This window comes from Pseudopodoces humilis, chromosome 21, assembly GCF_049639895.1.
Source record: "Pseudopodoces humilis isolate 2021_Gansu_Grassland_sample_001 chromosome 21, ASM4963989v1, whole genome shotgun sequence".
Taxonomy (NCBI): domain Eukaryota; kingdom Metazoa; phylum Chordata; class Aves; order Passeriformes; family Paridae; genus Pseudopodoces; species Pseudopodoces humilis.
In genome coordinates this window covers 2,940,815-2,967,442 of record NC_142220.1, presented here as the reverse complement: position 1 = coordinate 2,967,442, position 26,628 = coordinate 2,940,815, and the positions used below count along the sequence as shown (strand labels likewise).

Below are 26,628 nucleotides of genomic sequence, written 5' to 3'. Positions count from 1 at the left end.
CAACTTCAGGGGTCCTTAAGAAAATTCACTTCATCACAGAAAATGTGTCCTCACCATTAAATGAGGCAAACCCAAGGAAACAAGTGTGTGCCCTCCAGATGAACTTTCACATTTCAGAGACAACCAATGGCTTCACATAATACTTTTACAATGTGCATAATCTAAGTTATTAGATAGCAACATAATGCAATTAGCATGACAAAGCTTAATACTAATATAAATCCTTCTGTTACAGCTTATATGGAGAATTTAATACTCAGGAAAAAATCTGTTCATTGTTCCTCAGTGGGCCTTTGGTTTTTATAAAAATTAATTAATTGATGGATTTTAAGTTTGCACTAAATGCTTCATCTGTCCCAATAAACCAAAGATGAGCTGCATCAAGCAGATATAGTATTTTACTGCATTTTATTCCCTGTGCTGAACAGGGATCAGAGGTTTTGCACAACAGAGCTGCAACCATGGTACAAAATGTACTGTAGTCCCTCTAATACAGGATATGAAGTGTCTGACCAGAAAGGACAGGGGAAATCCATGAACTTCAGCAGGTGGAGAGCACAGAACACACAAAGGTGTAGGACTAAGCCTCATGTGACTGCTGCATTTCCACTCAGATTTAGGGCATCTCCATCAAATTCATGGAGGGGTTGTGCAAACAAAACAATACCCGGTACAAAGATATCTTTTTTCTTTTTAAATCCAGATAAAATCAACATCGCAACCTCTTTCCCACATTTTGGACGTTCCTGTTTGCTCACAATCATACCTGAGTGTTAAGGCAGCTTAGATTTTTATTAGAGCTGTCTTCACTGCCCTTTTTGAGATTTATGGCCAGCTTTAACGCCTTGAAACAGTGGCAGGGACAATGACAAAGCACTTCTCTGCTCCAGCAGGCTCTGCCTTCGCAGGTGCCTTTGGAATGTGAAGGATTTTTGAAGCCAAAAGTGGTCGCTGACTTTGCACCTCCCACCCTTGGGATTAATTCCAGACAAATAATGTGGGACATGAGCTATGGAAGGGCAAACCTCAGTTCAGCCACGAGGCAGAAATCATCCATTCTACAAGCAGGGATTCTGCCCCACAAATGAGGATTATTCTGGCTGCACTGCAGGGCTGGAGCTGCTGAGAATGAGCTGCTCAACCATTTTCTGCAAATGAGTCGCTGAGGAAGGAAAGGCCACGCTCTGGAGATCTCTGACTCCAATCTGAGAATTTGTAACAGCCTTCATCACAAGGAAATGAATTTATCCGGTACCAGAAACATCACCAACCCCCAGTAATTCAGCATTTCTGCTGCATCCAGAGCAGCAGCAATCCCCATCTCAGTGTGCATTTGGGACGAGGCAAGAGTCTGACCCACCTTGACGTGGACTTACTCTGACATGTAATCAAAGCCAAATCCAACCCAATTCCCAGGCCAGACAGACTTTTTCTGCACCTGTGCCAATTATTATTGTTGTGCCCTAAGTTTCTCCCCCAGCACTGCAACAGGCTTTGACTTAATATTAAACAACCTGCCCTGGGTTACTGTGAGCAAGGTGACAAAAGTCCAAACCACAAGAAATCCCACAGCTGATTGTGATCGACTACATCTGGCACAGAAATCTATAAAAATGTATTATTTAAGAAAAAAATTAATTGTAGCCCAGAAATAAGATCAGTTCAAGCTGAAACAAAAATGTAGTTTCATAATAAATATCAGTTAGAAAAGTCAAATTAAATTTGCAGTAAGATGAAACAGGGTTACAACATTAAAAAAAAAGTAATGATAATGTTAAGTATTTAGAAAGTCATGTTACCTCCCCTAAACTAAACATGGTTTTAGAAGTGGTTGAAACAAATGTGTCTCTATGAACCACTGTAACTTTTAGTCCTAAATTCACCAATTTTCTTTAAATTCATTCACTGCCTTCTCGCCTTGCCCACAGTTTCTGCCATTACCTTTGTGCCTGGCTCATCAATCACAGGATCAGAGACTGGCACCTCTCTCCTTCCATTCATCACTTCCCCATTTGCCTTCAGCACTCAGCATCATTAATTTATCAAGTCTCATTCCGTTCAACTCCCACGGCTACTTTAAGTGTGACAGAGCATGGTCTTGTGCTATTATTTTTATTTTTTTACATATTTCCTGTCAGGCAAAACAAATGAGGCTACTCTGCAGCAGGAACACGACATCAAGAGCAAAGCTGTTATCAGAGCTTAATAGAAGTTTAAGTACATGAAGTATAAACACAGCTCTATGCTGTGTTATTATTGTTATTATTGTTTTTAATGGGGAAGCACCTGAAAGAAGCACAGAATTTTCCCTATACAGGCAGGCACGCTCTCATCTCTGTATTATGTGAAAGATCTGTAAATGCTCTATTAAAGCATTTAGACATGTTTTATTACCACAGCAACAACATTTTTTTTCAATAAGTTCTTCAGAAAAAGAGTAAATTTTCAGCCTGTCAACCAGCAAAATAAATTGTCCAACAGAAAACAGCACCAGTCAGTTCAGGACAATCCAGTTAAGTTATTAGTCAATGCCAGACACAGTGGAAATCTTCCCCACAGAGTGATCTGGGCAGCCTCAAAGGTCACAGCAAACCTGGGTTTTGACATGCCACATCAGATTCCCAAAGCAGAGGCTGTACCAGCATAGCCAGGGGCTTTTTTGGGATGATTTTGCAGTTAACCGCTGTCCTAGACCCTCAAAAATAAATTTTAAAAATGCAAAATAAAGGTCCACCACCTTCTTTTTTTTCAAATCAATAACAAAATAATTCCATTTGGGAGGCACCAAACTATTTTCCAGAGATTTTACATTATGCAACTGACAGTACTCTACCAGCAAACCAGTCCATACCTATGACTAAGAGAAAGAATTACAACAGGTTTGATCAAATATGACATTTACTGGTGCAGCAACCACCACTGAGCCACTTATTTCACAGATAAATACAAATGCTGTGAGTCAGATTTTTTCCTCCTTATTATTTTTTGTATCACACAGCATTATAGATTAGAAAGAAAAAACACCTGAGGTCTCACCCTGCAAAAAGAACAATTCCCAAGCACTCCACAAATAAAACTCAAGCAGTTTTCGTGATGGAGAGATATTAATTTGAAGTCCAACATCTGTGCACTTTTTTTTCCCAATTATATATGACACGGTTCCATTACTGCACTCCAGCTCCAGCAGTGCTTTGGCTGAGCCCCACTGTCTGCTTGTGATCCATGGGTGGTGAGAGAGGTTAATAAAATACAGATTTAAAGCTCTACAAGTGACTTTATCTGAGCACTTGGCTGATCATTTTTCCTCTACCTACCAGCCACTCCATCAATACCTTCACAACTCACTCTGACTTCTGCTCCAGGTGCAGCTCAACCTTCTGAGTGAACAATTTCATGCTTTTAGCCTGGCTTTTGTAGGTTTATCAGCACTCACTATCAGCACAGATATGTTAAAGTGTCTCTTAAAATATTCAACCTTGTGGGACTTAACTTTTTAATATGCCATAATTGAGAGGCCTCAGTTTAGAAAAACAGGTTTTCTACTGAGCCAAGCTTTGATTTTACAGAGAATAAGCAACCCACTTCTTGTAAAAGCATTGGTTCTCAACAAATACACAGAATGTAATTAACACAATTAAACAGTTACTTTTCTGCCTGCCCCAAGACTGCACTAAACAAGTATATCAAACCCAACAGAAAAACGTTCTCATGTCTAGTCAGACAAAGTAAACCAGGGAAATACTTTGTAAAAGCAAAGCTTTCTCTATTAAATAAAGAAATGTTGAATGCATGGACTGAAATACAGCCTAAAATATGAATGCTGAATGTTTGTGAGCTAAGACTGCCTGTTTAAAACCTCCTCTGCAGAGAACTGTCTTTCCATAAACTGCAGGTTAACAAATGAACAACGACAAGAGCTGTGGATGAAAAACACTACAGGAAAGTATTAGTCTGGTGTTAATGAAAAAGAAACAAAAATCCTTAACCTAAAGCTTCCTATAATGCTCCTTGATAAAATATATATTTGTGCTCACATATTACCAGTTAACTTATCATGCCCACAGCACCATGAAATGGAGAGTCTAGAGTAGTCACTCCAATAAAATGATGATTTACTTTGGAAATGCAGGGTTAAATGACAATATTGATTTGAAACACAACCCCTCTGTTCAGAGAGGGACAGAGAATCTGTACAGAGTCCCTGAATGTGACAGGATTGTTTGGGGAGAAAATGTGGCAAAGGAACAAGGAACAGAAATAAGAGACAGTAAAAGTGGAGCAGAAATTTGGAGATGTCACAGTAAGTAATGGGAAGAGCAGGTTCTCTTTGCACCATCCTATAGGGATTAGATTACTTCTATAAACATATAAATACATAAATATACGTGTGTTTCCTTTCCAACCTGAACCATTCTATGATTGTTTGACAGATCTGAGGATGCTGGATCAGACTGGAGCAATGATTATCCCAAGAATAATCAGAACTCAGAATTTGAAATTTGAAAACCACCACCACACCCCTAATCTCTGAAAATGAACTTTTAACTGTTGGAAAAAGAAACTTTTTCAGTGAATTGATGGGTGCCACAGGACTCTGAAATCAGTATGCTGACAAGGAGATACGCCCATTCTTGGGGCCTTATGATTCCTGAAGCAGACATCTGCTTCCAGATCCCCGGGGTTTTGAATTATTTTTAAACTCTGAACAAAGAACACTTAGTACCACATACTTCCAGTTTCACAGCTGGGTTATTTTAAGGAGACAAAAAACCGTATTGGAATATATTTTTTTTTAATTTTGCCATATTTTAGCTTGAAGTTATTAATCCGTCCCTTGAGAATTCAGGGCCTCCTAGAACACTCATTTTAAATATTTGGTGTCTTTCAAAGATGAAGTCTTCTCACATGGCCTTGAAATAAATGCCTGAAATTATCTCACTGCAATAACCCAAATGGAGCCCTTGTTAAGGAAGGGATTTGGTTTCTTCTTGATTAGAGAATCACAGAATGTTCCGAGGTGGAAGAGCCCACAAGGAACACCGAGTCCCACTCTAAGGGGAAGGGCCCAAACAGGGATCAAACATAACCTTGGTGTTTCTGGCTCCAACCAACTGAGATAACATCAGAGACCAGAAACCTTCTTCTCCAAATCTCCAACTGGAAAATGTCATCCCCATAAACATTTCCTGAGGCAGAGAAGAGAGAGCTTTTATTTCCACGGTGCTCAGTGAGGGCAGAGAGATCTGTGCAGAGCAAGGGGTGCAGAACCCATCCGAGCTGAGGAGAGTGGGAATTCTCTCCATCCAGGCAGGACACGATTCCTCTGTGTCTAATCACCAATTTTAACCCCCTGTGGGTAAAGGTCCTTCTGCTGGAGGTGTGTGCTGAACTGGGGAGTTTGGGGTGTCAGGCTGAGCCCTCCTGCCGGGGCTGCAGAGCCTCAGGGACCGCTCAGCACAAACACAAACAGCTCCCGACTTGTGGGGAAACCTCAGGAGGACAAAGCAGCAGGTGAAAGCTCTGCTCTGACATGGTTTAACAGGAAAAATCCAGCCTGGAGGATGCACTGAGTGTCCTGACATGACACAGGCACTTTCCTCCCCAAATCAGCCCAAAAATTAGAAATAAGAGGCAACGGCAGGAAACTTCCAGCAAAGCCTCAACAAAACCTGGGTTAATATTGAAAGCCTGCTTTTGCATTTGCTAATGATTCATTACTGACTTGATGATTGATTTAATCAAAGTTCTTAATGAATTCAAACTCAATTTACTCACAGTAACACGGAGCTTCAGTAAATTTATATCTTACATATTTACAATGGAATTAAACTTTCCTCTTTAGTGCAGGATGATGAATTTTGTAGCTGTCTCCAACTTCAAATTGCTTAACAGATGCTCAGTCAGCCTTCACTGAATCACCCAAATAGCCAGCAAAGATTATTGCTTGTCTTCTCTGCTGTTCTGTATTACAAACAAAAATATTTTTCCTTTTTTTTATTTTTTTTCCAGAATAATTAAATTTCTTTTAAAAGATCATTACAATGAGTTTTAAAGAAAATTATGGAATTTTATTGCACAGCCTCAGCATCTCAGGATATGATCACAGAGGATATTCTGGAAGCAGCAAGTTTATTCAAGGTCAGGGCAGTGAATATCCCAAAGGAAAACCCAACTCAGTAAAGCAGCAAGAGGCACAAAGTGCTTTAGTCTCAACCATGCTATTAAAGAAATGTTTGCTTAAAACTGACAGTTCTTTAAGTTTGATGAAGAGTTATTTACAACTAATTTATCAGAAGAAGAAAAATTTTGCTCTCTTTTCCATTTTTAACTCGCTCTCCTGGATGAACACAGAAATAAATATGTTCATATGAATAACAGAAGTACCAGAATCTCAGCAAATTCATTCCTGTCGACAAGACCTGAGCACGTTGCTGTGTTCCCCAGTTCTCACTCCTCCAAGAGAGCTGCGAAGGAGCTCGAAGGCCATTAAAAGAAAACATAAATGATTTTCTGAACAAAATGATTTTATCATCTGAAGGAAAGGTGCTCAATTGCTCAAAACTTCTGCCAGCCACTTAATGAAGACACTTTGGCAGCATCTTCTGCAGAGACAATTCCCAGCAAGAAATGAAGCACCAGGTGCATGGCCAGAGAGGGGGAAACAGGGGGTTTGTATTGAGGAGGAGTTCCTGAGCAGTCCTGCACGGTGAGGGCAGAGTCAGGGCTCAACAGGGAAACAAACAATTAAAAATATTTGTATTAAACTGTTGTTTGTGTTTTTAACCGTGTTAAAAACTGAATTGAAAGAGAGCGAACGAACACTGAAATAACCTAAAAGTATCAACATCCACTAAAGTGAAATCCCTTTAATCACAACAGAAGAATCAAAAATCATATTTCATTTTACATGGAGAAGAAAAGAACTATTACATCTGACCACCACGGTCAGTGAAGGCAAGTTGTAACTTTAAAATGCATCAGCAGTCCCCACAATTTTTACTGATTTTATCTTCTGTTGTTTATCAAGAGCAGATGCCCAGAAATCACTTGGGTAGGAATAGAACTTAGGACACCAACTAAAGCACAGATTTACTGAAATAATTCAACACCATTAATTATCATTAGAAAAGTTACTGAGGAAATACTGAAATATGTCAGGACTTTCACATCTCCCCATTTTGAGCACAGAATGGAGAATCTGTCGAGTCAAGATACATAAGGAACATTTCTGCTGGCCAAGTAAAATATTCTGCCTGTAGTAAGAGCAGTTTTGTTACTGTTTGTGGAAAATTGGTCCTTTCACCCTTACCTGCCCAAAGAAAACAAACAAACCAACCAGGAAAAGCAAAGTCCTAAAAGAGAATAAAAGCTGAGGAGAAATGCCCATTAAAGGAGGGTGTCAAAGGCTGCTTGGACTCCACACTGATGTACCTCCACAGGGGCTTTACTCTTTTCTTTGGTTTTAAATGGAAAGAGGAACTTTTTTTTTATCATTTTCATGCAGACTGGCATTTTCCCCCCAACTTTTTTCAAGCAGACAGCAAGTATTGTCTCAGGAGGTAACAAGTTATCTTGAAGGGACTCTGCAGACTAATAAAATGCTTTAAAGAGTATTAAGGAGGTCAATCTGTCCAATTTGTTTTAATTGAACTAGACACAGATGGTATATGGTTTAGTTTAATTAGGCTGTAGATAAAGAACATTTCAACTTGCCAGTGAAGGATAAATCACTAAATAAAAGCATATATTTGAAAATATGTAAGGCCAAAACCTTTGCTGCATAACTGAGAAATTAGGGCAACTTATTTCAAAGGATGAAAAGATTAGTCCCATTAGAAAGGATAAGGAAAAACTTCATGAGACTCTACATAAATTATGAGTAAATTGAGAAAATTGAAAAATACATTCTGAGAAACATTTATTTACTACAAAAGTAATGCTGGTTCTTTCATTACAGGGACTTAATACAATAAGGCACAGTAATCTATCACAAACTATAGTTACAATTAAATAGATTATTCTACCCATCCATTAAGGAGATCTAATTATGGACTATCATTAGCAAGGACATAATTCCTTTTTTCCTTTGTTTTTTTGATTACTACCTCTTTGTTTTCTTCCTTTATTGACAGACTTCACTTTCAAGTTATCATCTTTTAAGTTAGAATAATATTAACACTCTTCTAAAACCTGGCTGTACTCAGATGATTTTGCACAAGGCTGGGGAGACTGGAGAAATCCAGTTAAAGCTGTTTTCTCTAGTCTGCTTTTTGAAACTATTATTCCAGGAAGCTTTTTGAACCAACAGTTTCCTGCCACTGGCCTTATTTACAACTCCACCTCTTTTTAATCACAATGAATAAAACATATATAAAAGCTGCAAAGCTTATAAAAAAAAGATGGGGTGACTGCAGTGCTCCATATTTTAAGCAAAATAGATGGGGATGATGGGCACATTTACTCAAATAAACTGCAGCAAATGCCCAGCTGATGGTGGTGACTGCAGGAACAGAGATCCCAGTTCTTCCCCTGCAGAAGAAATTTCTCCTTGCTGTGGTTATTCGAGTCTCCTAAATCCCAAGGACTGCAGAAGGTCACCCTAAACCCACAGCAGCATCTCAAATTCCATTTCCTACTAAATGAACTATAAATTTTTTATCTGGTTTTATAGGCATCACTCCCTATCATTTCTACAGCAGTTGGTGCCATCACCACCAAAGGCAGAGCTCTTCCTGCCTGGGGTTTTGTAGGAAATGCACTGAACACTTTTGTGTAATCCACGTTTTCCTGAGGGCTCTGAGCAGAATGGATGCAGCACAGTTTATTTGGCATCTATTTAGTTTTCCTTGCAGTTGTAAATCTCACACACTCTTTATTTCTGCGTTAAAGAAACAGTTTAAATACCAAGTTTGTAAATCAAGCACAGTTCATTAAGCACCAAAGACTCCCACTGACTCAGATGCAAATTTTGTACTAATGTTAGAAATGCTTGGAAACCCACTGCTTCCCAGACCTTTCCCTGAATTTCTCTTCACTCCCCACATTTCCAAAGCAGTACCTTGCATTCAGAACATTCAGAAAACTCAGCTGCTGGCCCGCACAACCCAGAGCAGTTCACATTTTTGCTGAGCTTTCCCTTGACAAACAAGTGATTTCCTAAAACTTGAATGCTGAGCCACGTAGCTTTCGGTACTGCAGGTTTTTGCCACCCAGGTATTTGTGGAACTGCAGAGTTTTTAAAATAAATATATGCCGTAAATACTTTTATATATATGGTGGTGTTTATGCAGGAGTAGACACACAACTGCATAACAAAAATCCAGTGCAAACAGCAAATATCTTGTATTTCAAACAGCACAGAACACCCTCAAAAACTCCCACATTAGGTGTTGATGATTTATTAACCTAATTTTCAAAAGCACCAAGTGCCTCCTTGCAGCTCCTGTTGGCTCTGCTGGGGAACACTGACACTAATGAGCATGGAAAATGAAAAATATCTGTGTGCACATGCCTGCCTTGCATGCATGAGGAATTCCATATCCCTTTTAGAGTAGGGCACATTTTGCCAAAAGGCCTTAATTAAAAAAAATAAATCTCATATTCCAGACACCTTCATGCGTGACATTCTCAGAAGGTGAAATAATCTGCTACTTATGAAGAAGAACTTGATTTTTAATGTGATCCTTTTGAACCCTCACTTCAGAAAACGTTTCATTTTTGGAAGGCTGTATTGATTAAGATGCATTGGTCTTTTATTGCAGTGAGTAATAACTCAAATTCTTGGAGTGTATCCCGAGAGTATTGGCAAAACAAGCAGTGATGAACCTGAGGGAGGGGAGAGCGACAGGAAAATGAAATGCAGCGTGAGGGCAGCTGGAGTGAGAGAAAATAAAACGCAGCTTTTTAACTCATTTATTTTAGAACTACTTGAAAATAAACTTTTATTAGAGGAGCCATTTCTGGACTGTTATGTCACTGAAGTGACTGGATTTAGATCCAGAGCTCCTCGTGAGGAGCCTGGAGGAGTCGGGGTCTGTGCTGGTGCTGTCTCCTCATTTGACCCCGAGGCTTTGCTGCTGCCAAACACAAAGCTCTGGGAACCACTTTGATTTGATTTGAGCTTGTAAGATCAGTAAACAGCTGCACCTTCTCAGAGAAGAGCAAAGGATTAGTCTGGAATGGGAGAATAGAACATTTTCTACCCCTCTCTTCTATAATGCGTTTCCAGCAAATAAAAATAAAAAGTGTGTTCTATTTCTCTTAATTTTACCTCTGTGTGGGCAGCTTTCTAAATAAAACATGTTAAATATAAACCTATTTGTGTTTGACCAAAGTCTTTCATATTATTTGTGGAGAGTCCCCTTTTTGCAGGAATATTGAACAAAGTCTGTGGATTGCAGAGATCTTTTTATTTTCCTGAATGGTCCAATCATGCTCTTGGCACATGAAGAGACAAGTAGCAGATGTCAAACAAAACTCTGAGGGATTTTATACATTTCTCCTAAAAGTTACAGGACTGCTTTTATTTCTACTGGGTTTGGGGTTTTTGTTGGGTTTTATTTACTATCCTTCTATCTTTTTTGATTCTGCTGCTCTCCAAGTCAAAAATATCCAGGTATTTGACTCCTGTTCTATTTGGTATTAAAGGTATTGACTACACTAAATATCAAAACTGACAACTGAATTTTGGTAGAACAAGATCAACATGACAAAAAAAAAAAACCCTAAAAATTTGAGGATAACTACAAAATTCAAAGCCTTTGGTTATTAAAATTCTTGTTTTTCTTTCTCAAGGGAAGTAAAAAGCCTTTAATATAGTTTTAAAAAAAGGGAATTCCATTAATTTGCATTGAGGAATAGGACTTCAGATTTAACAATCCAACATCTCTGCTCATAACTTGGTCAATCTGTGGCTACTAATACAAACCTTAGAAAATGAAGATGGATTTTGTCTATGGAAGAATTTCACAAAGCTATTTATAATAAGGGACACCCAGGTATTCTTCCTGCTGCATGGTAAGATTTTAGGACTCAAATTATCTTTAATTAAACGCAAATAATTTTTGCAGGAAGGAAAAAATAAATTGGGATAATCCCATATTTCAAGTGATTCTATGGGAAAAAATATTCTAGAATAAAACTTGGGACAAAGAAACTAAGAACCTTCTCCACAAAGATCCCATGTATTTATGCATGGCCTATTTAACATAGGTTTTCTATATATTCTCATGCCCGTCTGTTCCCAACTCCCTCAAACCTCATGGCTGCAGTCAGGTTGCTTTTTATCCTATTTTTGGACAGGGTATATCAGAATTTTTATACATCTCTACTTGTACAAACACGCTAAAAGGAATCATTCTCTGGTGCTCACTGGAATCCCTGTCCAATCAATCATAATTTGCTTTTCATTGCAAGAAATAAGACTCTAAAACTGCATCTGCCTGTGATTTCCCAGCCCACTTTTCCCACTGGAATGACCATAGTCCATCTAAAAGATGGAGGGAAAAGCTTTTTATTCCTTTTCACATATTTTTACCCAATCTCCAGCAACACAAAGAAAAAGAATATTGACCCCATGGACTCCCAGTCTGTGATTTACAATTCCCATCACTGTAATTAGACACCAAGTGCACAATTTAATGATAATAAAGCAATTAGGTGGATAGGAGAAAAGGCTATTTGCAGACTGAAGATGGATCATTTCTCGTCTTATTATAACTTTCATAAAAAAGAATGAAGATCTTAATGTTCAGAAAACACCTTTGCAAGAGGGGTTACCTAGAAATCACTTTAAAAAAATGATACTGTTTCTATTAAGTTTATATTTAAGACTTTCTTTTTTATAAACTCTTTAATTAATGTCCCTGAAGTTAATAATTTACTACATTCTACCAATCCTTCATTGTCAATAGTGTCTAACCTAAATAACTATAATAACCAGCTTTCAAAAACTCCAAGTTCTGGGCTTTTTTTTTTTTTTTTTCCTTTTCTAAAAAAAGAAAGAAAAGTAGCCAAAGCTATGCAGACACTTCTTACAACTATTTTTGTAGAGGCTTTTATCTCCTTTCTGGTCCGTTCTCTGCTGGTCTGATGCTCCTGTTGCCATAGAAACAGACCTGAAGGTGCTTTGCTACAGATTACAATGGTTTTCCCAACACTGAGACATTTCTTTCATCCTCAGTGCAGCAGGTACCCTTCTCACAGGGACAGAAAGGCAAAGGAATAAATCAATCTCTGACTCTTCCATCAATTAAGTTCTCATTAGCAGAATTTATGATATTAGTTTATGAGCTCAGCACTGATCACTGGTACTTTAAGGACTGACGTTCATTAATTACACAGGCCATGCCACAGTTAATTTATTTGCAAGGGAACAGCAAAAATCAAATTATGAAGAGAATCATAATTTGCCATGACTGGCATTGTGTTAACTTCAACAGAAGCACCAGGATTTGGTTTTTCAGCACAGGTAATGCACCATTGCCTTAAAATCTGTTTGCATCAAGTTTCATTGGGCTGCTAGAAAAACCAGCTCAATTGTAAAATGACAGATTATTAAGGCAACACTCATGTTCCCTGAGATCACTGATTACTTCAAGACAAATCCTATCTTTCCCAAAGGCTAAAGAAAAATCTGTGAGCTGTTTGGATCTCTTCAGAGTATGACACCAATAATGGACAGTGAAAATTAGAAAATAGAAGAGCAATGCCCAAGAAGGGAACCAAACTCTTCTTCTTGTTCATGCAGAGCTCCTTGATGCTTTCCCAGCACCTGATGGATAAAGGGAGCTCCAGTGGAAGAGGGTGGCAGCTGCTCCCTTCCCAGCCAGGATGTCCCCACCTCCCCTCCCTGCTTTTCCTCCCTCTCTCATCGCTGTGTTCCCGGCCCAAAGCACCTGGATAAAAGAGCTTTGCTCCTTCCTGAGAGCACAGGTTGTTCTTTCCTCCCCACCCCCAGAGGAGCTTCCCTGGAGCTGTGATTTACAGCAAGGAGCTGAGGCCACACCGACTCAGCAGAGATCAGCAAACTTCTCCCAGCGCCCCAAGGACAGAGCCCCAGCAGTTCCCAGAGATGGGGACACTCTCTGCTGACACATTAACATCACTTGGAGCATATGGGATCTGCAGTGCTTTTCAAAAGTAGCCCACTTATTTTATTCCAAATTAAGACTGAAGCTAATTTTGGTTCAAGAACTGCCACCTCAACAAACAGACAGTGCTAAAAATTGCCAGAATTCTGCAAGGCTCTCTCAGTGGTCTGTCTGTGTCTCTTCTAGCTACCGAGTTCAGTGTGCCATAATTACTTATTTTGTTTTGAAACCCATATAGTTGTGGGGGTGGAACCTGATAGAAATGTCTATGGTGCATTTTACACATGATATCTCATGTAACAAAACAGATTATCAGTAATTCTTAGGCATTCTTCCTCCCCAAACCCAAATATCAGCACATTTTGCACAGAGTTTAAAGATCGACACAACAGACTTTTGCCGAGGGGAAACTAGAAGATAACTAGGAAATAATGAAAATCAACCCAAACTGCACAAAACTCAATATACTCTGAACAACTGGAAAATAAGTGCTGTTGGAATCATGCCAACTTCAATTTGGGGAGTTAGAAAATGGTGAAAATCAGCACCAAGGAGTTGCTGCCACCAAAACTGCACCCTATCTACAAGACTTCTTTTTACTAATGGGAACAACTCAGCTGAGAGCTCTCCTTTTATAGTCCCACTGCCTAATTGTTCTGCAGTGCTAACTTGTGAAAATCAGGGATATTTTTAGGTTCATCATTTATATACATTTCCTAACTGTCTCAGCAGAGCTCTGTTCAGTGATTAACTCTTAGCAGCATCACCTATGTTATATTATACATTGCACAGGAAATGGCTATGAAGAAGAATATAAAGTCTAAGTTTTATGATACAGCTATTCAGCCCTTGTACTGTTCTGGATTGGGAAAATAAAAAAATAGATTCTTTATAAATAAAAAGCTATGAATTTTCAAATCTCAGAGGCTGTAACAAAAAAATCTAAACTGCACTCCCAGCGTCTCAGGCACAAACTCCAGGAGCTGAGAGCCTTGAAGTGCTGCAGTGGAAGATGTGAGCAGATGTTCCTCTGGAGTCACACACTGAGCAGGCAGCCACCCACCACGGATTTCCTTCCCGTGGGGTGTTCAAGGAGAGGATTCACACAGCTCCTTTCAACACCACAGGAAAATTCTTCCATGCAGATGGACAGGGAGGCAGTTTGGAGATTGGGTTACAGGGAAAAGGTGGGAATTACCAGCAGTTATAAAAGTTCATGAACCTGTTCCTTTGTAATTGAATTCTGGTTTTGCTGAGGATTGTTCACTGTAGCAAAAAGCCATTTCAGTTGCAATAAAAGGAGCCTGTGCTTTAATTTAGGAATAGAAGATACCCATGTTTTCTCGGGGGATGATTAATTCAAACACATTCCAGCACAAGAACTGCTTTCATGTAACCTGGGCAGCCGCTTGCAGCTACTTAAGAGAAGGCATTTAGGAGAGCATCTGCAGGGATGGGCAATTCCATGAACCTGTGACCAGAAACTCCTCCCAGTGCTGGAGGAAAATGAACTCAATATATCCTCAGTATACACAGAGCCCTTTTGGGCAGGTTTCCTTCTTTAATTTCTCTGCCTTCCATTAAAAAGAATCTTACCTCTGCACTGATTCTGTTCAAATGAGAATTTCATTGTCAATGTAATCACACTTTGTAATGAGCTACTGTCACATAGCATCACTGGGAAAAAAAACAATTAAAACATCAGGAAACCAAGCAACTCTCCCCCACGATTAAATTTTAGGACTTTGAAGTCAAAACCATAGGCACAAAACCTTTATTTCTCCATCAACCACTTTGGATATTCTTCAGAGATTCAAAAGTCAGGGTAACCACAAGAAAGCAAATGCTTATTTTCGTAAGAAAAAGTATCTTGCTGTTCTGTACAATTTGTTTTAAAGTACTTATCATAAATAACAAAACAAAAATTTTTAGCTCCTTCAGTATCACTTACTGCATAGACTGTGATCATACTGATTTTGTTATCTAGGACATGCTTTTGGGGAAAAGGCAGGGATAATATAGCAATTATTTTGACAAAAGTATGTTTGCATTGTAATGTTTTTTTTATTAGGAATATTACCTACTGCCTGCATCTAATAATGTCTAATAATTATCACAATTAGAAACCAAACACATTGAGTTGTTTCCTTAATCTGTAAATAGAGGGGCTTTTTATTGTCTCTTTTTAGGGTATGCAATGAAAAATTGCATCAGAGCTGTTTAAGAATCACTTCCTAAAATTCCTACAGGCTTCCTTTAAATAGAACACTTTTGTTAATCTGGCAAACAGTGAACTGTTTCTTCCAGGTCTACCTGCATTTGTGTATCTTTTGTGATGAAGCAGGAAGGTTTTCATCTTAATTAGAAAGTATTTCTGGGACAAGATTTCCTATTACATAAAATTCAGATCAGCAATAAAACCTGCCCCCTAACCCTCAGTGACATATGATTGGACTTGATGATCTTGAAGATCCTTCCCAATCAAAGTGATTCTATGATTCTATAATATTTTATCAAATTATGTTTGTTGCTGCTCCAGTCTCAAAGATGTCCAACATTTATAACAGTCGTTTTCCATCATAAAAAACTACTACAGAGTTAAAAGCAAATCAGACAAGCCCAGCTGCTGCATTTCATTATCCTTGGAGAAAAACTGCAAAGCTTTCTGATTAAAATCCCTTTTTAACTAGTTCTACAGTAAATCTTAATACTCTGCTTTCAGTTACTGCCTTTTCTTCTCATGAGTTTGGTTTGGTATTTTTAATTCCCTAGGCCAGTCAAGCAACTCTTTTTTTCCACTCTGAAACCAGCTTCCTACATGTAAATATGATCTAGAAACATGATTAAATGCCAGTGGGGGAAATAAAATGGAAGAAGAAAAAAAAAAAAAAAAAGAAAGAAAAATATTTCAGGATGTCCTGGAACTGAACAGAAAAAGAAATCTAGTCAGGACACCTAAACCCTCCAGGGCAGACCAGTTATATTAATTTATTCTGGCTTAGTACAGAGGTGATTCTTCAAATCATTTCTCTCAGAGCCCCAGCCGTCAAACGAGCAGTGTAATAGTGCAGCAAATGTGGACATCAGCACTCCCTGAGCCTCAGGGCAAACCCAACCCACTGCTGCCACTCTGAACATCAGCATTTCTCAATTAGACTTTCCCACTGGTCCCCCAGCACATGAATTTTTAAGGGTCAATATTTTTCCTCCCAGCTCTAGAATCACAGAAAGCATAAAATGAAAATCCCAGTGGAGCCTGACAGGGCTCATGTCCCATCTCCCCACAGAGGACTCAGGGAATATCCACAGCACTGTGGAGAGAAGGGAACCCCAAGAAAAATATCTTTGTTTTTTCTTTTGGCAACCCCTTGCAGCAGTTCCCCATCAGCACAGCCAAAAACCTGCACTGTTACAGAGTTATTTGTCCCTTGCCAGAAGCTGCCCTCGAGAGACCTGGTCACAGTTTAAGAGACAAAAAAAATATTCAAAGATGGTTCTTTGAAGCCCTTTAACACTTTAGTTCTTTCCCAAATTCCAAACAAAGAGCTGCAGAATTCAACATAAAACATCTCCCTGAAAATCAGAGTAAGAATTTCTGTCGTGTCTCTGCCTTTGTATCAGGGGTGGCCAGCAGTGAGATTATGACCCACTCAAAGTCCTGCTTCAGCTTCTTCTGAAGCACTGTCTTCATGATCATATATCATTTATTTTTTAGTTTTGCTTTTTCTATTTTTTATTCCTCTTGCAAGTGATTTCTTTTGTTTTGCTTTAATAAATTCTATCTTAGCACACAGGAAAAAAAAAAAAATCTGAAATATTGTACTCTAGAACTGCATTATCCCAATATCCAACCCACTGATGAAAACACCCAACTCCTGCAGCATCCCACAGAACCTCACAGCTGTGGACACTCACACTGAGCTTTCCAATGTGCTTAAGATAATAAAGCTCCCAAATAATTTCAGTATCAAGAGGATAATAACTTTGAAATATGTCACCTTTGACATCCCTGGGTTCAGCTACCCTGCAATGATGAGAGGGCTTTGCTGTTTGATTTTACGTAAGGACACATCTGGATCTTCCCATCCATTCTCTCCTAGGTGCTTGAAAACTAAAAACTCACCAAGTTCAGTCAGATTTCACATCCTATCACAGTTCACTCGCTCTCATTTAAATTATCACTTTTTAATTTCTATTTATTTTGCTCATAATCCTCTCTTGGATTCTTTGTTATAATCTGAAAGGGAAATAGTGCTGATCCAGAGGCCACAATCTGTGAGTTGTTTCTTGTGCACTCAAAGTCTTACAAACTTGTACTTAAAAACATAATACACTGGAACAATTTAAATTAAACATAATACACTAGAACAATTTAAATTAATGCTTGAGGTCTTTAAATTATATGCAGCATGCAATTAGGAACATTTTAATATGTAACAAAGACATCTTCTGGTCACTGAATTCCATTAACAAAGAAAACAAATATTTAACTCAGTTTTCAAGAAACTGACCCATTATCTCTCAATATTGAACCCATTTTAATAAAGCACTTCATTTTGGAGGCTGCTTGTACATTTTTACACTAACTTACCCAAGTTTTAAGTATTTCATCTATGACTTCAAACAGTTTTAAGAACATCAAGCATCTTCCAAAACCAAGCACCTGAAGTGGAGATGACGCTTCCTGTGACTCTGGAGGGCACCAGCAGCAGGAGCTGTTAAATTCTACTCAACAGCATCACCATGGAGAGGTGGCCATGAAGAGAAATGAATAATTTCTGTTTGAGCTCCAGAGAGCTGTTAGCCAGCAGGAAAACAACTTCCTGAGCTGCTTTTTGCTAAGATACCAGAGCTCACACCCTGCCAAGTCATAAGGAAATATTCCATTTTTTTTTTGATCGTGTGACTTCTTGTTTCACTGCAAGAGGACATTGCGCCCCAGACACCGTCCCTGCACTGCCACTCAGGGATGAGCACTTTATTCCCAAGTATTATTTTCCTTTTGGCACAAACACAGACATTTTAACCTCACATTTCAGCAATTACGAGGAAAACAAGAAGAGACTCATTTTAAGCTTTCCTCTTTTACACTCACCTTTATTAAGGCATTGTTTTGCAAGGACTGCCTCATTTATATTAAAATGTAATATAAAATGTACAATGTATATAAAATATACAAATGTAAAATATATAAATACAGGGCACCATAATTTAATATTATTCTGACACACAACAATTATTATTATATAATGATTATAATTATTGTAATTATTGCTCTGGAAAATTAATTTTATTAATGACAGTATTACTCTTACAATTAATGGAAAGGTTGCACTGGAGCATTTGAGTACACAAATTAATTGTGCACCTGCACAAAGTAATTTAGAAAAAGATGTTTTAATATTTAAAAATCTGCTAAATGTTATGATAAGCTTTACAGCACACTTCATTTCAGAACAAAGCTTGTGTAACAATTGGAATAGAAATAAGGTGCTGAATTGTAAAAGGGTTGAAATTATAGTCAAACATTTCAGTAAATTAAAGTATAATATTCTACAATCCTCTTTGTGTAATAGTACCCACTAATGTAGCACAATTCTAATAAAACATATTTATTTTCCGATTACTTTTAATCTTCAAACTGTTTTTGAGCTATTGCTGCTGTGTAAATATTGAAAATGATCATTTGGTAACCCAAATACAGAAAGGAGGCATTAGGCTGATTTATTTAATCACCGAGGCAAAAAACCCAAATCACAAAATGCAGTCAGCAATATGAAAGACCATTAACAACCTGCCACAGATTCTGTCACCACGAAAAGATTCTCAGTAAAATTAAATGGTCTCACACACAAATGTGTGTTCTCATTCCTGAGTTTCAGGTGAACGATCCCAAATATCCATTTTACAGAAAAAGTAAATAATCAGGAACACTTTTAAGAGCCAAACATTCATTATGGACACAACAGAGCTGCTCATGAATGCCACCACTAAAACTCTCAATGAAGAGGAACTTCCATCAATATCCTGCAGCACAACTGAGCACCAAGCTAAAACCAGATTTGGGTTATCCTCCTTGTGGTTTTAGGACTGACCAAAGTAAATCAGAAATAATTTACTGATTAGAAAATGTAGGTATATAGCTCATACCTACAAATCATTGCTTGTAGGTATGAACTATGTTCAGAGAATGAGGAATTGAGTAGATATCCTTTAATTGTTCAGACTTTTGCTGAAATTTTGGGTCCAACAGGGGTTTTGCCATCAACAACCTCCAGACAAATCAGGGATGAGAACATCACCCATGCAGGGCTGAGCTGGGCTTCACCTCTCTGGAGCTCAAGGCACTTCAAACACACAACTCCCAAATTCCAAGAGCCTGCTTTAGCTGTAATACTACATGTAAAGAGCCAAATGCCTCACTGCAAACGCTTAAAGAATTCAGGAACTTTCAAAAATACAAAGGTATGAAGAATAATTTTGGTTTCTTGCTCTTGCCTAATGAGTGTTTTATTACTAAAGTCTGTATCAGCTAAACAAGAGATACTGAACAGAGCAATTACACTCCTAACTTTAGCACTTTTCTTCTGCACCTAATATAAATTTAATATAAATTAAGTGAAATGTTTAAAAACTGAAGTTTTAAAAATTCTTTTCAGTTCTTCAACATTTCCCCATATTTAAATTTAAAAATGAGAGAACTTTTTAATATCTGAAATTTTCCAAGACCCCTTGTGGCTTCTGCCCATATATTGTTCACGGACCTCCTGGCTGGCATATTGAAACAATTCATGAGAAGCTCATTAAAACCTAGCAGGAAAATTCTTCTGGTGCATTTTATCAGAGGAGATAATAGCCTACAATCTAGAGCATGAATATGTGGTAAGAAACAAAACAGAGCCATTCAGACAAAGAACACTTGGAATGTATTGTTCCCATAAGCAGATGTTAAATTACTTCACTGTAAAGTGGGATTTATAAAACCCAAAGAAATGTTATTTTTATGTGAACAAATGAGATCAGTTTATTATTTCAGCAGGGTGACACAAAGATCCTGCACATGTGTCTCACCACTCAGGCAGATGTGCTGAGAGGAAAAACTGGTTGTGGACCAAAAATGCTACAGAAGTACTGACAGAGCTGGATGGAAGGGGAGTATCCAGACTGCTAGACTAGCTCAAACATGAAAATAAAATATAAACCCAATAAGCCAGCTGGCTCAAGATGAAATTGTCATTTAACTGGAGCTACAGATCCTTGTGCGCAGTGAGACAAGGACCAGAGACAGCTCAAAAGATACACTTTGAGATAAGATAGATACAAAGAAAGCTCAGAAAAAGTCCCAGCCTTTCTGGGAATTGTTAATGTCTAATACATCCAGCATAAAACAGAGAAAATAAAATGCTGATTCATGGCTGGGTGAATGCCTCAGGGCTGTCACATTCTGAGGATATTATTCTTGGTCACACACTCAAGCTTACTTTTCTTACCAAAAATAGATTTTTCTGTCCATAAATGTTCTCTTCACAACTGTTAAGACCCACTTGGACTCAATTATGTGTCATGAAGAACCCATTGAGGCCTTTTTTAAACCACTCTGGTGGGTGGAACAACAGAAATCCGTGTAAAGCAGTGTCTGAAATGTCAGTGTACTCACATCAGTGTCGGGCCCCTTGTCAGCCCCAGGACAGGAGAAGGTAACGAACTCATGGCACCTCTTATGAACCACAAAACAGCAAACTGGCAAAAAAAAGGGGAAACAACAGTTAGAATGGTTGGTGGTGGGGTTCCCTTTTTTTTTAATTTTGTAACCAATATAAAATAAAACTTAAATATTTCACTTTTAAGTCAATGAAAGAAAGCAGAGCCCCATGTGAAATAAAGACACAAGACATCAGGCAAACCCTGTGATTAACGAGGAAATAAGCATTCACATTTAAAAACCAAGAGACTCCACACAATGATAAATCTTTAATGCTGAATACAGCCCACAGTGTTCAAATACAGTGTGGGATGAGCAGTTCCACGAAGCCGCATTTCCTGAATCTAAATCCTGCTCTGTCACAGGAACTGTCAATGTGCATCCAGGAGGCAAGAGTGAGGAATGTGAAGCTGGAATGAAACCCATCCTTGGGTGTGGGATTTGTTCCCCTGCACGCCTGGGGAAGGTCTCTATGAAAATCCAAAGTCTTTCCCAGTTAATTACTTCTGTGAGGGACCTGAGCTCGCTCTGAGTGAGGCTGTGGTAGAGAACAAAGTGTTCTCATAGCACTGAATGGCAGGAGATAATGGGAAAAGAAAATTAGCTCCTGATTGCAATGTGAAGCCCATTCAAAATTCATGAATGATCTCAAAGAACTTTTTTCCTTCTGAGATAAAAAAGCTCCTGCCATGGGATGGAGGCCATAGGTTGTCACACAGCACAGGACACACAGGTCCCTCCAAACCACACCAAAGGAACAATTTGCTCGAGGGTGCTTACTTTAAGAGTCATTATTCCAGCTTTTCACCCCCACTATGGGTTCTTTCACAATATTGAACTTAGTTCAGATATTTTGAAGTTGCTCCACATTTCAAAGAAAGACAATCAAGATTTGAGATTGAAAAAACCTTGTAATAAACACCATCAAAGAGGGAGTCAGGATACTATAATGAAATGATTTTAAAGTAATTCACAGTTTGTCTATGGGTAATGCATTTTCAGTATACTTAAAATTCTGCGTTTCCAATACATAAAAACACACTATTTCCCACATCTCAAGAATAAAATAGACTTGAATTGTATAACCACTGCAAACATTGAATTTCCCTAACTTCAGGGGAAAACATATTAAATTATCTAAATTGTTCTAAAGAGCTCATTGCAACTTTAACACTTCTCTTTCCCATTTAAAACACACATGAATTTATTTCATAAATAAACAGTGAAGAGAGCTGTGACCTGGTGCACCTGCAGGTCACCCTTATCATCATTAATGATCCCATTAATGCCAGGCTGGCCTCATTCCCACCCCTAAGTCTGCCTTTAAAGAAGTCTAATCACCCTTCTCTCTCTCCCAGCTATTTGTCATCAGTATCCCATGCAGAAATTGTTTCCAACTGCTCTATTTCCGACATGGCATATGTTTATTCTTTGGGCAAAGGGAATGAAGTGGGTTTTGCTCCAGTGATTCCAGATTAGCTCTGCCCACTCCACTTGAGCCAGAGCTGTGGCTCAGTGGCTGCTGCCCACTTGCTTGTCTCGTTCGTTAATCAACCTCCATCCCAGTGAATCCTGCAATTATCATTTTGATGGTTTGTTTTCTACCAACTGAAAGATCACTAAGTGGCAATTACCATTAACATTACTTGCAGCTGAGTCATATTTTACTTTCAGATAGTATTTTTGGTTCCAGATCTTCCAGTCTCAAGGACAATGGACTGATTTGTGTTTTCAGGAATAAACCACATGCAAAGAAATATAAAAAAAAAATAAATTCTTGGTATATCCTTCAGAAAATAAAGACGTTAACTAATAACTTTTGTAAAAGTTGCAAAATATAATATGATAAGCAATGCAAAAGATCTGAGAAATATTATGGGAACATCTGGAAATCTGTAGAATGAAGCAGCTTCACCAATGCCTGCTATGCCAATTAGGACCTTTGGCTGCTCCAGCTCTGCCTTTATTCAGCAAAGTGTGTAAGGAAAACTGCGTTATCTGGGCATCTATTTTGGGCAGAATTTCTGACCCACCACAGTCACGTCCTGTCTGGGAGCTGGCAGCCTCCCAGAGCGTGTGAAGGAATTCGTTCAACCAGAGACAATGTCAACCTTGTTTTTAATATGACTGAAGCGTCAAGATAAAGATGTGGGAAGAGGAGCGCCACTGTTTGCTCCAGCCTGTGAACTTTAGCTGTGAACTCCCCTGGAAATGATGCTCATCACACTGCCATGGAAAGGATTCAGCTGCCAGAGTAAGCAAACCACAGAGGATTTGTCCTTTTGGACTTGGGGCTACACCTCAAAACTGTGCTAAAGCTTTGATGTTACTTCAGCTTCGGATACTGAACTCTCAAAACTGAATTTGTGTCCAGCCTAATGAAAGATTGCCTGATGTGGGCAACTCAACATAAATAGCCTTGATTCTTTTTCCTGTATTTCCCATTTGTAAAGGGTCACTTATGTGCAAAGAGCCTGGCTCCTTAACAGGTGATCCAAAATCATCAGACCTGTGTCACTTTTTGAGAACACTCAAATGAGAACCAAACACAGAAATAAACAATGCAACAAGCAACTCTCATGGCATCATAAATCCAATGGGAAAAGAACAAGTGTCAGCTGAAATCCATCTGACAGCCATCATTTCTGTACATGAAATTTAACATCCAAATTTTCATGTTGAAACCTAGCCATTGGAGTGTATTTAGCATTTGTTTTTAGTGTTTTCTTTATTTCACAGAACAACACAGATCTGGAGAACTCGTGTAAAAATTTACTTACTTCAGCTAAGTGCAAACAAAGTATCATCTGCTTAAAATAACATGTCTTATTTTTATTTTTATTTTTTTGGGGGGAATAGAGATGAAAAATAACTTCTCACTTGTTACTTGTTTTGAAAAGATGTTAAGAGCTTCACATCACTTACTGCAGCTGTTAAGAAGTCACATTATGTTCACCACCTTCATGTAATGAAAGTTGTATTGCACTGCTTTGCAGAAACTGCCAGGAAATTTGTTCCTTTACACTTTACCATGAGCTGAAGTGAGCTGGCACACATTATGCAGAGTAGCTCAAGAGCAAAGTGGCATCTCGAGGCTGACAGCTAAAATTAAAAAGAAAATTATTGAGGTATTTTCATGTTTTGACAGCACGATTTTGATGTGTGGTGTATATATAGAACCTGGCTGGGAGCTTCCATCCTCTGCAGCTCTGGACTTTTGCTGTGGCCAAAGGCTCCCTGCAGCCCAGGGAGGGACAAAGGGAGGGATGCAGAGAACAAAACAGGCCTTGTGCTGCAAAACCAGGCTAACTGCTCGCTCTCTGCTGCCATGTGGCATCTCCCAGGCTGCTCCCTGCCCTCCCAGAGAGCAGGAAATGCCAAATGGGCAGCACAAAAACAAGGAAGAACCGGGGAAGGAGCACTCAGTGCATTCTCAGAGCAAACAATCTGAAGATGCAGATTGTGGGATTTATGGTACATGATGGAGGGCAATTCATTCTACTCAACACTGTTCTGTCCAGGCACGGCACTGAGAAAAACACACTGTTATCAATAATACATACATAAATATCTATATATTGACATCACTTGGAGTTACAAGGCTCCACTGTGAATTTCCAGCTTTATTCCAAATTATGTGGAGATTGTTGTGATACATGGTCAGGGGAGAGCTCTCTGCTAAAAAATACTGCTACTGATGGCTTTCATGTATGACACAGATGGATGAGACCAAAGTGAAGTACTGCAATCATAAATAACAGAAATAGAAGCAATCTTTTCTATTAGATGATCTATAAAGAAGAGAAGCCATTGCTGAGCCCACATATTACTCAGCCACGTCTGAAGAGCTCCACAACCACTTTCCAAAGAACAAGGGGTAAAAAATATCAAGACAAAAGTCACATGCTTTACAACTGAGAACTATTAGAAAAGGTCAAGAGATTGATTTTTTTTTTTTTTTTTTTAAATCACTTGTAAACTCCCACTTTTGGAAGAAAAAGAACAGAGTAGGTGAGCCTTTCCATTAGATATAAATAGCTCTACTACACCACAGGATTTATTTATTCAGTACAACAAATTAAGCTACAAACCTAAAGGGTGGAGGGAATATATTTGCCAGAGAGTCCAACAGAACTGCCAGTTACCATCTACAGAGAAATCAGTGAGGCTTTTTCAAATCATCTTTGACTACTTTTTTGTAATCATACAATTATTAAGGTTGAAAAAGAGCACCAAAACCATCAAGTCCCACCTTGGAACAAATACCATCATGGCCACTGACCAACACTCAAGACTATTGTCCCAGCTCAAATGATGAATGGATAACATTTTAACCAGTGTAGAAATCACATATTTTCCTATCTAAACCAACCCCAAAGCTGTGGCTCCACTGTCATGGCATCACTGGGTGCCCCACAACAGCAGGCACATCATTTTTTTCCAGGTTTCAAGCATTGATTTTTCCAAATGAAGCAGCACTGGAGGTCTCGTGGGCAGCAAGAGGGAATTAACTCTGTGCACACTCAGTGTTTGTTATTGGGGTCCTGCTTTGGGGTTTTTAAATAAGAATTGATCCTGAAGGAACTCCCACAGAAGTTCAGGAAGAACAAATCCCTCTCTGGGTTATTCTCAGAGGTTTCTGGAGCACTTTAGAGTCTCTGCAGGAGTTTGGAGCAGGGAGTCATCGCGCTGTTGCTGCTTCACACGCTTTGCATTCTCACTGAGGCCACAGAATTTCCCCCAGGGGCTCATATCAGTGCCTGTGTCTTCTGCACAGCACCAAGCAATGAATGAATGAATGAATGAATGAATGAGGCACATGTTAGAGCATCCTAAGGTTAAATATAGCAATTACAATAAATAAAAAACAGAAATAGTACTTCAAAACAGACAAATCAATTAAATACCATCTACATTTATTGTTTAAGTAAGTACTGTTTAAATAAGTTTACTAGGAAAAGATAAACAAGAAGAGTAGGAATTGAGATACAGGATGTAGCAATATTTGTCTTTCTCCTCTTCTGAACACATTATAACTTGTAAAAATATAATGAAAATCCCTTTTACATTAAAGATAAACAAGGCTGTAGATTATAAAGCAAACACAAGTCACAAGCAGCCCTACCTTTAACTGCTACCGACGTACTGAATCCTCTAAGAATTTTTAAAACCTAAATTACCCTAACTTTTCCAACATGTATAATTTACAATACACCAGCTTGCTTTCATGCCAGTGTTTCACCCTGTCTAGAAGGAAGTGCTGCCTCAGGAGAGTAGCCAGGCTAACACTTACAGCTGCTTTATGCAATCTTTCCACTTGGCATTTCCCACTCCTTTCTGACTAAACCAGCCTGGAGCCCAGTGAGACACAGTCTGTTCCAAGCTAAGATAGTGAATAAGAAAAACAACATCTCTGCCCATCACCTGAACCTGTTCCTGAGCTCCTCAAAGCTCCTTTGTGAGCCCACAAGGTCACACAGCACCTTCACAGCACTAATCTGTGTAGTGCTACACATTCCCTGCCTCATGGCTTACCTTTATTTTTGTTGTAGTTTCTGCAAAACTCGAAAACCTTCTCAAAAACCTACCCTGGAGCAAAAGTATAGAAATACATGAAATCAATATTGATAAATTAGGACTGATTCCTATTTCTGAATATCTATGTCTACCTGCTAATAATTCCTCTGCCTAATCTCAAATTCATACCTCTGACCTTGCTGCAGATTTTCTGCTTGGTCAAGTTCAATTAGACTAAAAAAACTCAGGTAGAGGACAGAAATAAGACCACTGTAAACTCTGCTGTTTCATTATTTTATTTTTTTATTTTTTAATTTG

At 38.6% G+C, this 26,628-nt stretch overlaps 1 protein-coding gene across 3 annotated transcripts in view; it reads right to left on the bottom strand.

Moving 5' to 3' along the window:
- Window positions 1–26,628, bottom strand: part of PRKCA (protein kinase C alpha) — a 137,517-nt gene that overhangs the window by 59,269 nt on the left and 51,620 nt on the right. For all 3 annotated transcript variants that reach the window (XM_088065350.1, XM_014255763.2, XM_005526660.3), the window contains exon 3: window positions 20,749–20,831. In XM_088065350.1, the coding sequence (XP_087921476.1) occupies window positions 20,749–20,831 (83 nt within the window). The remainder of the gene's footprint in view (window positions 1–20,748; window positions 20,832–26,628) is intronic.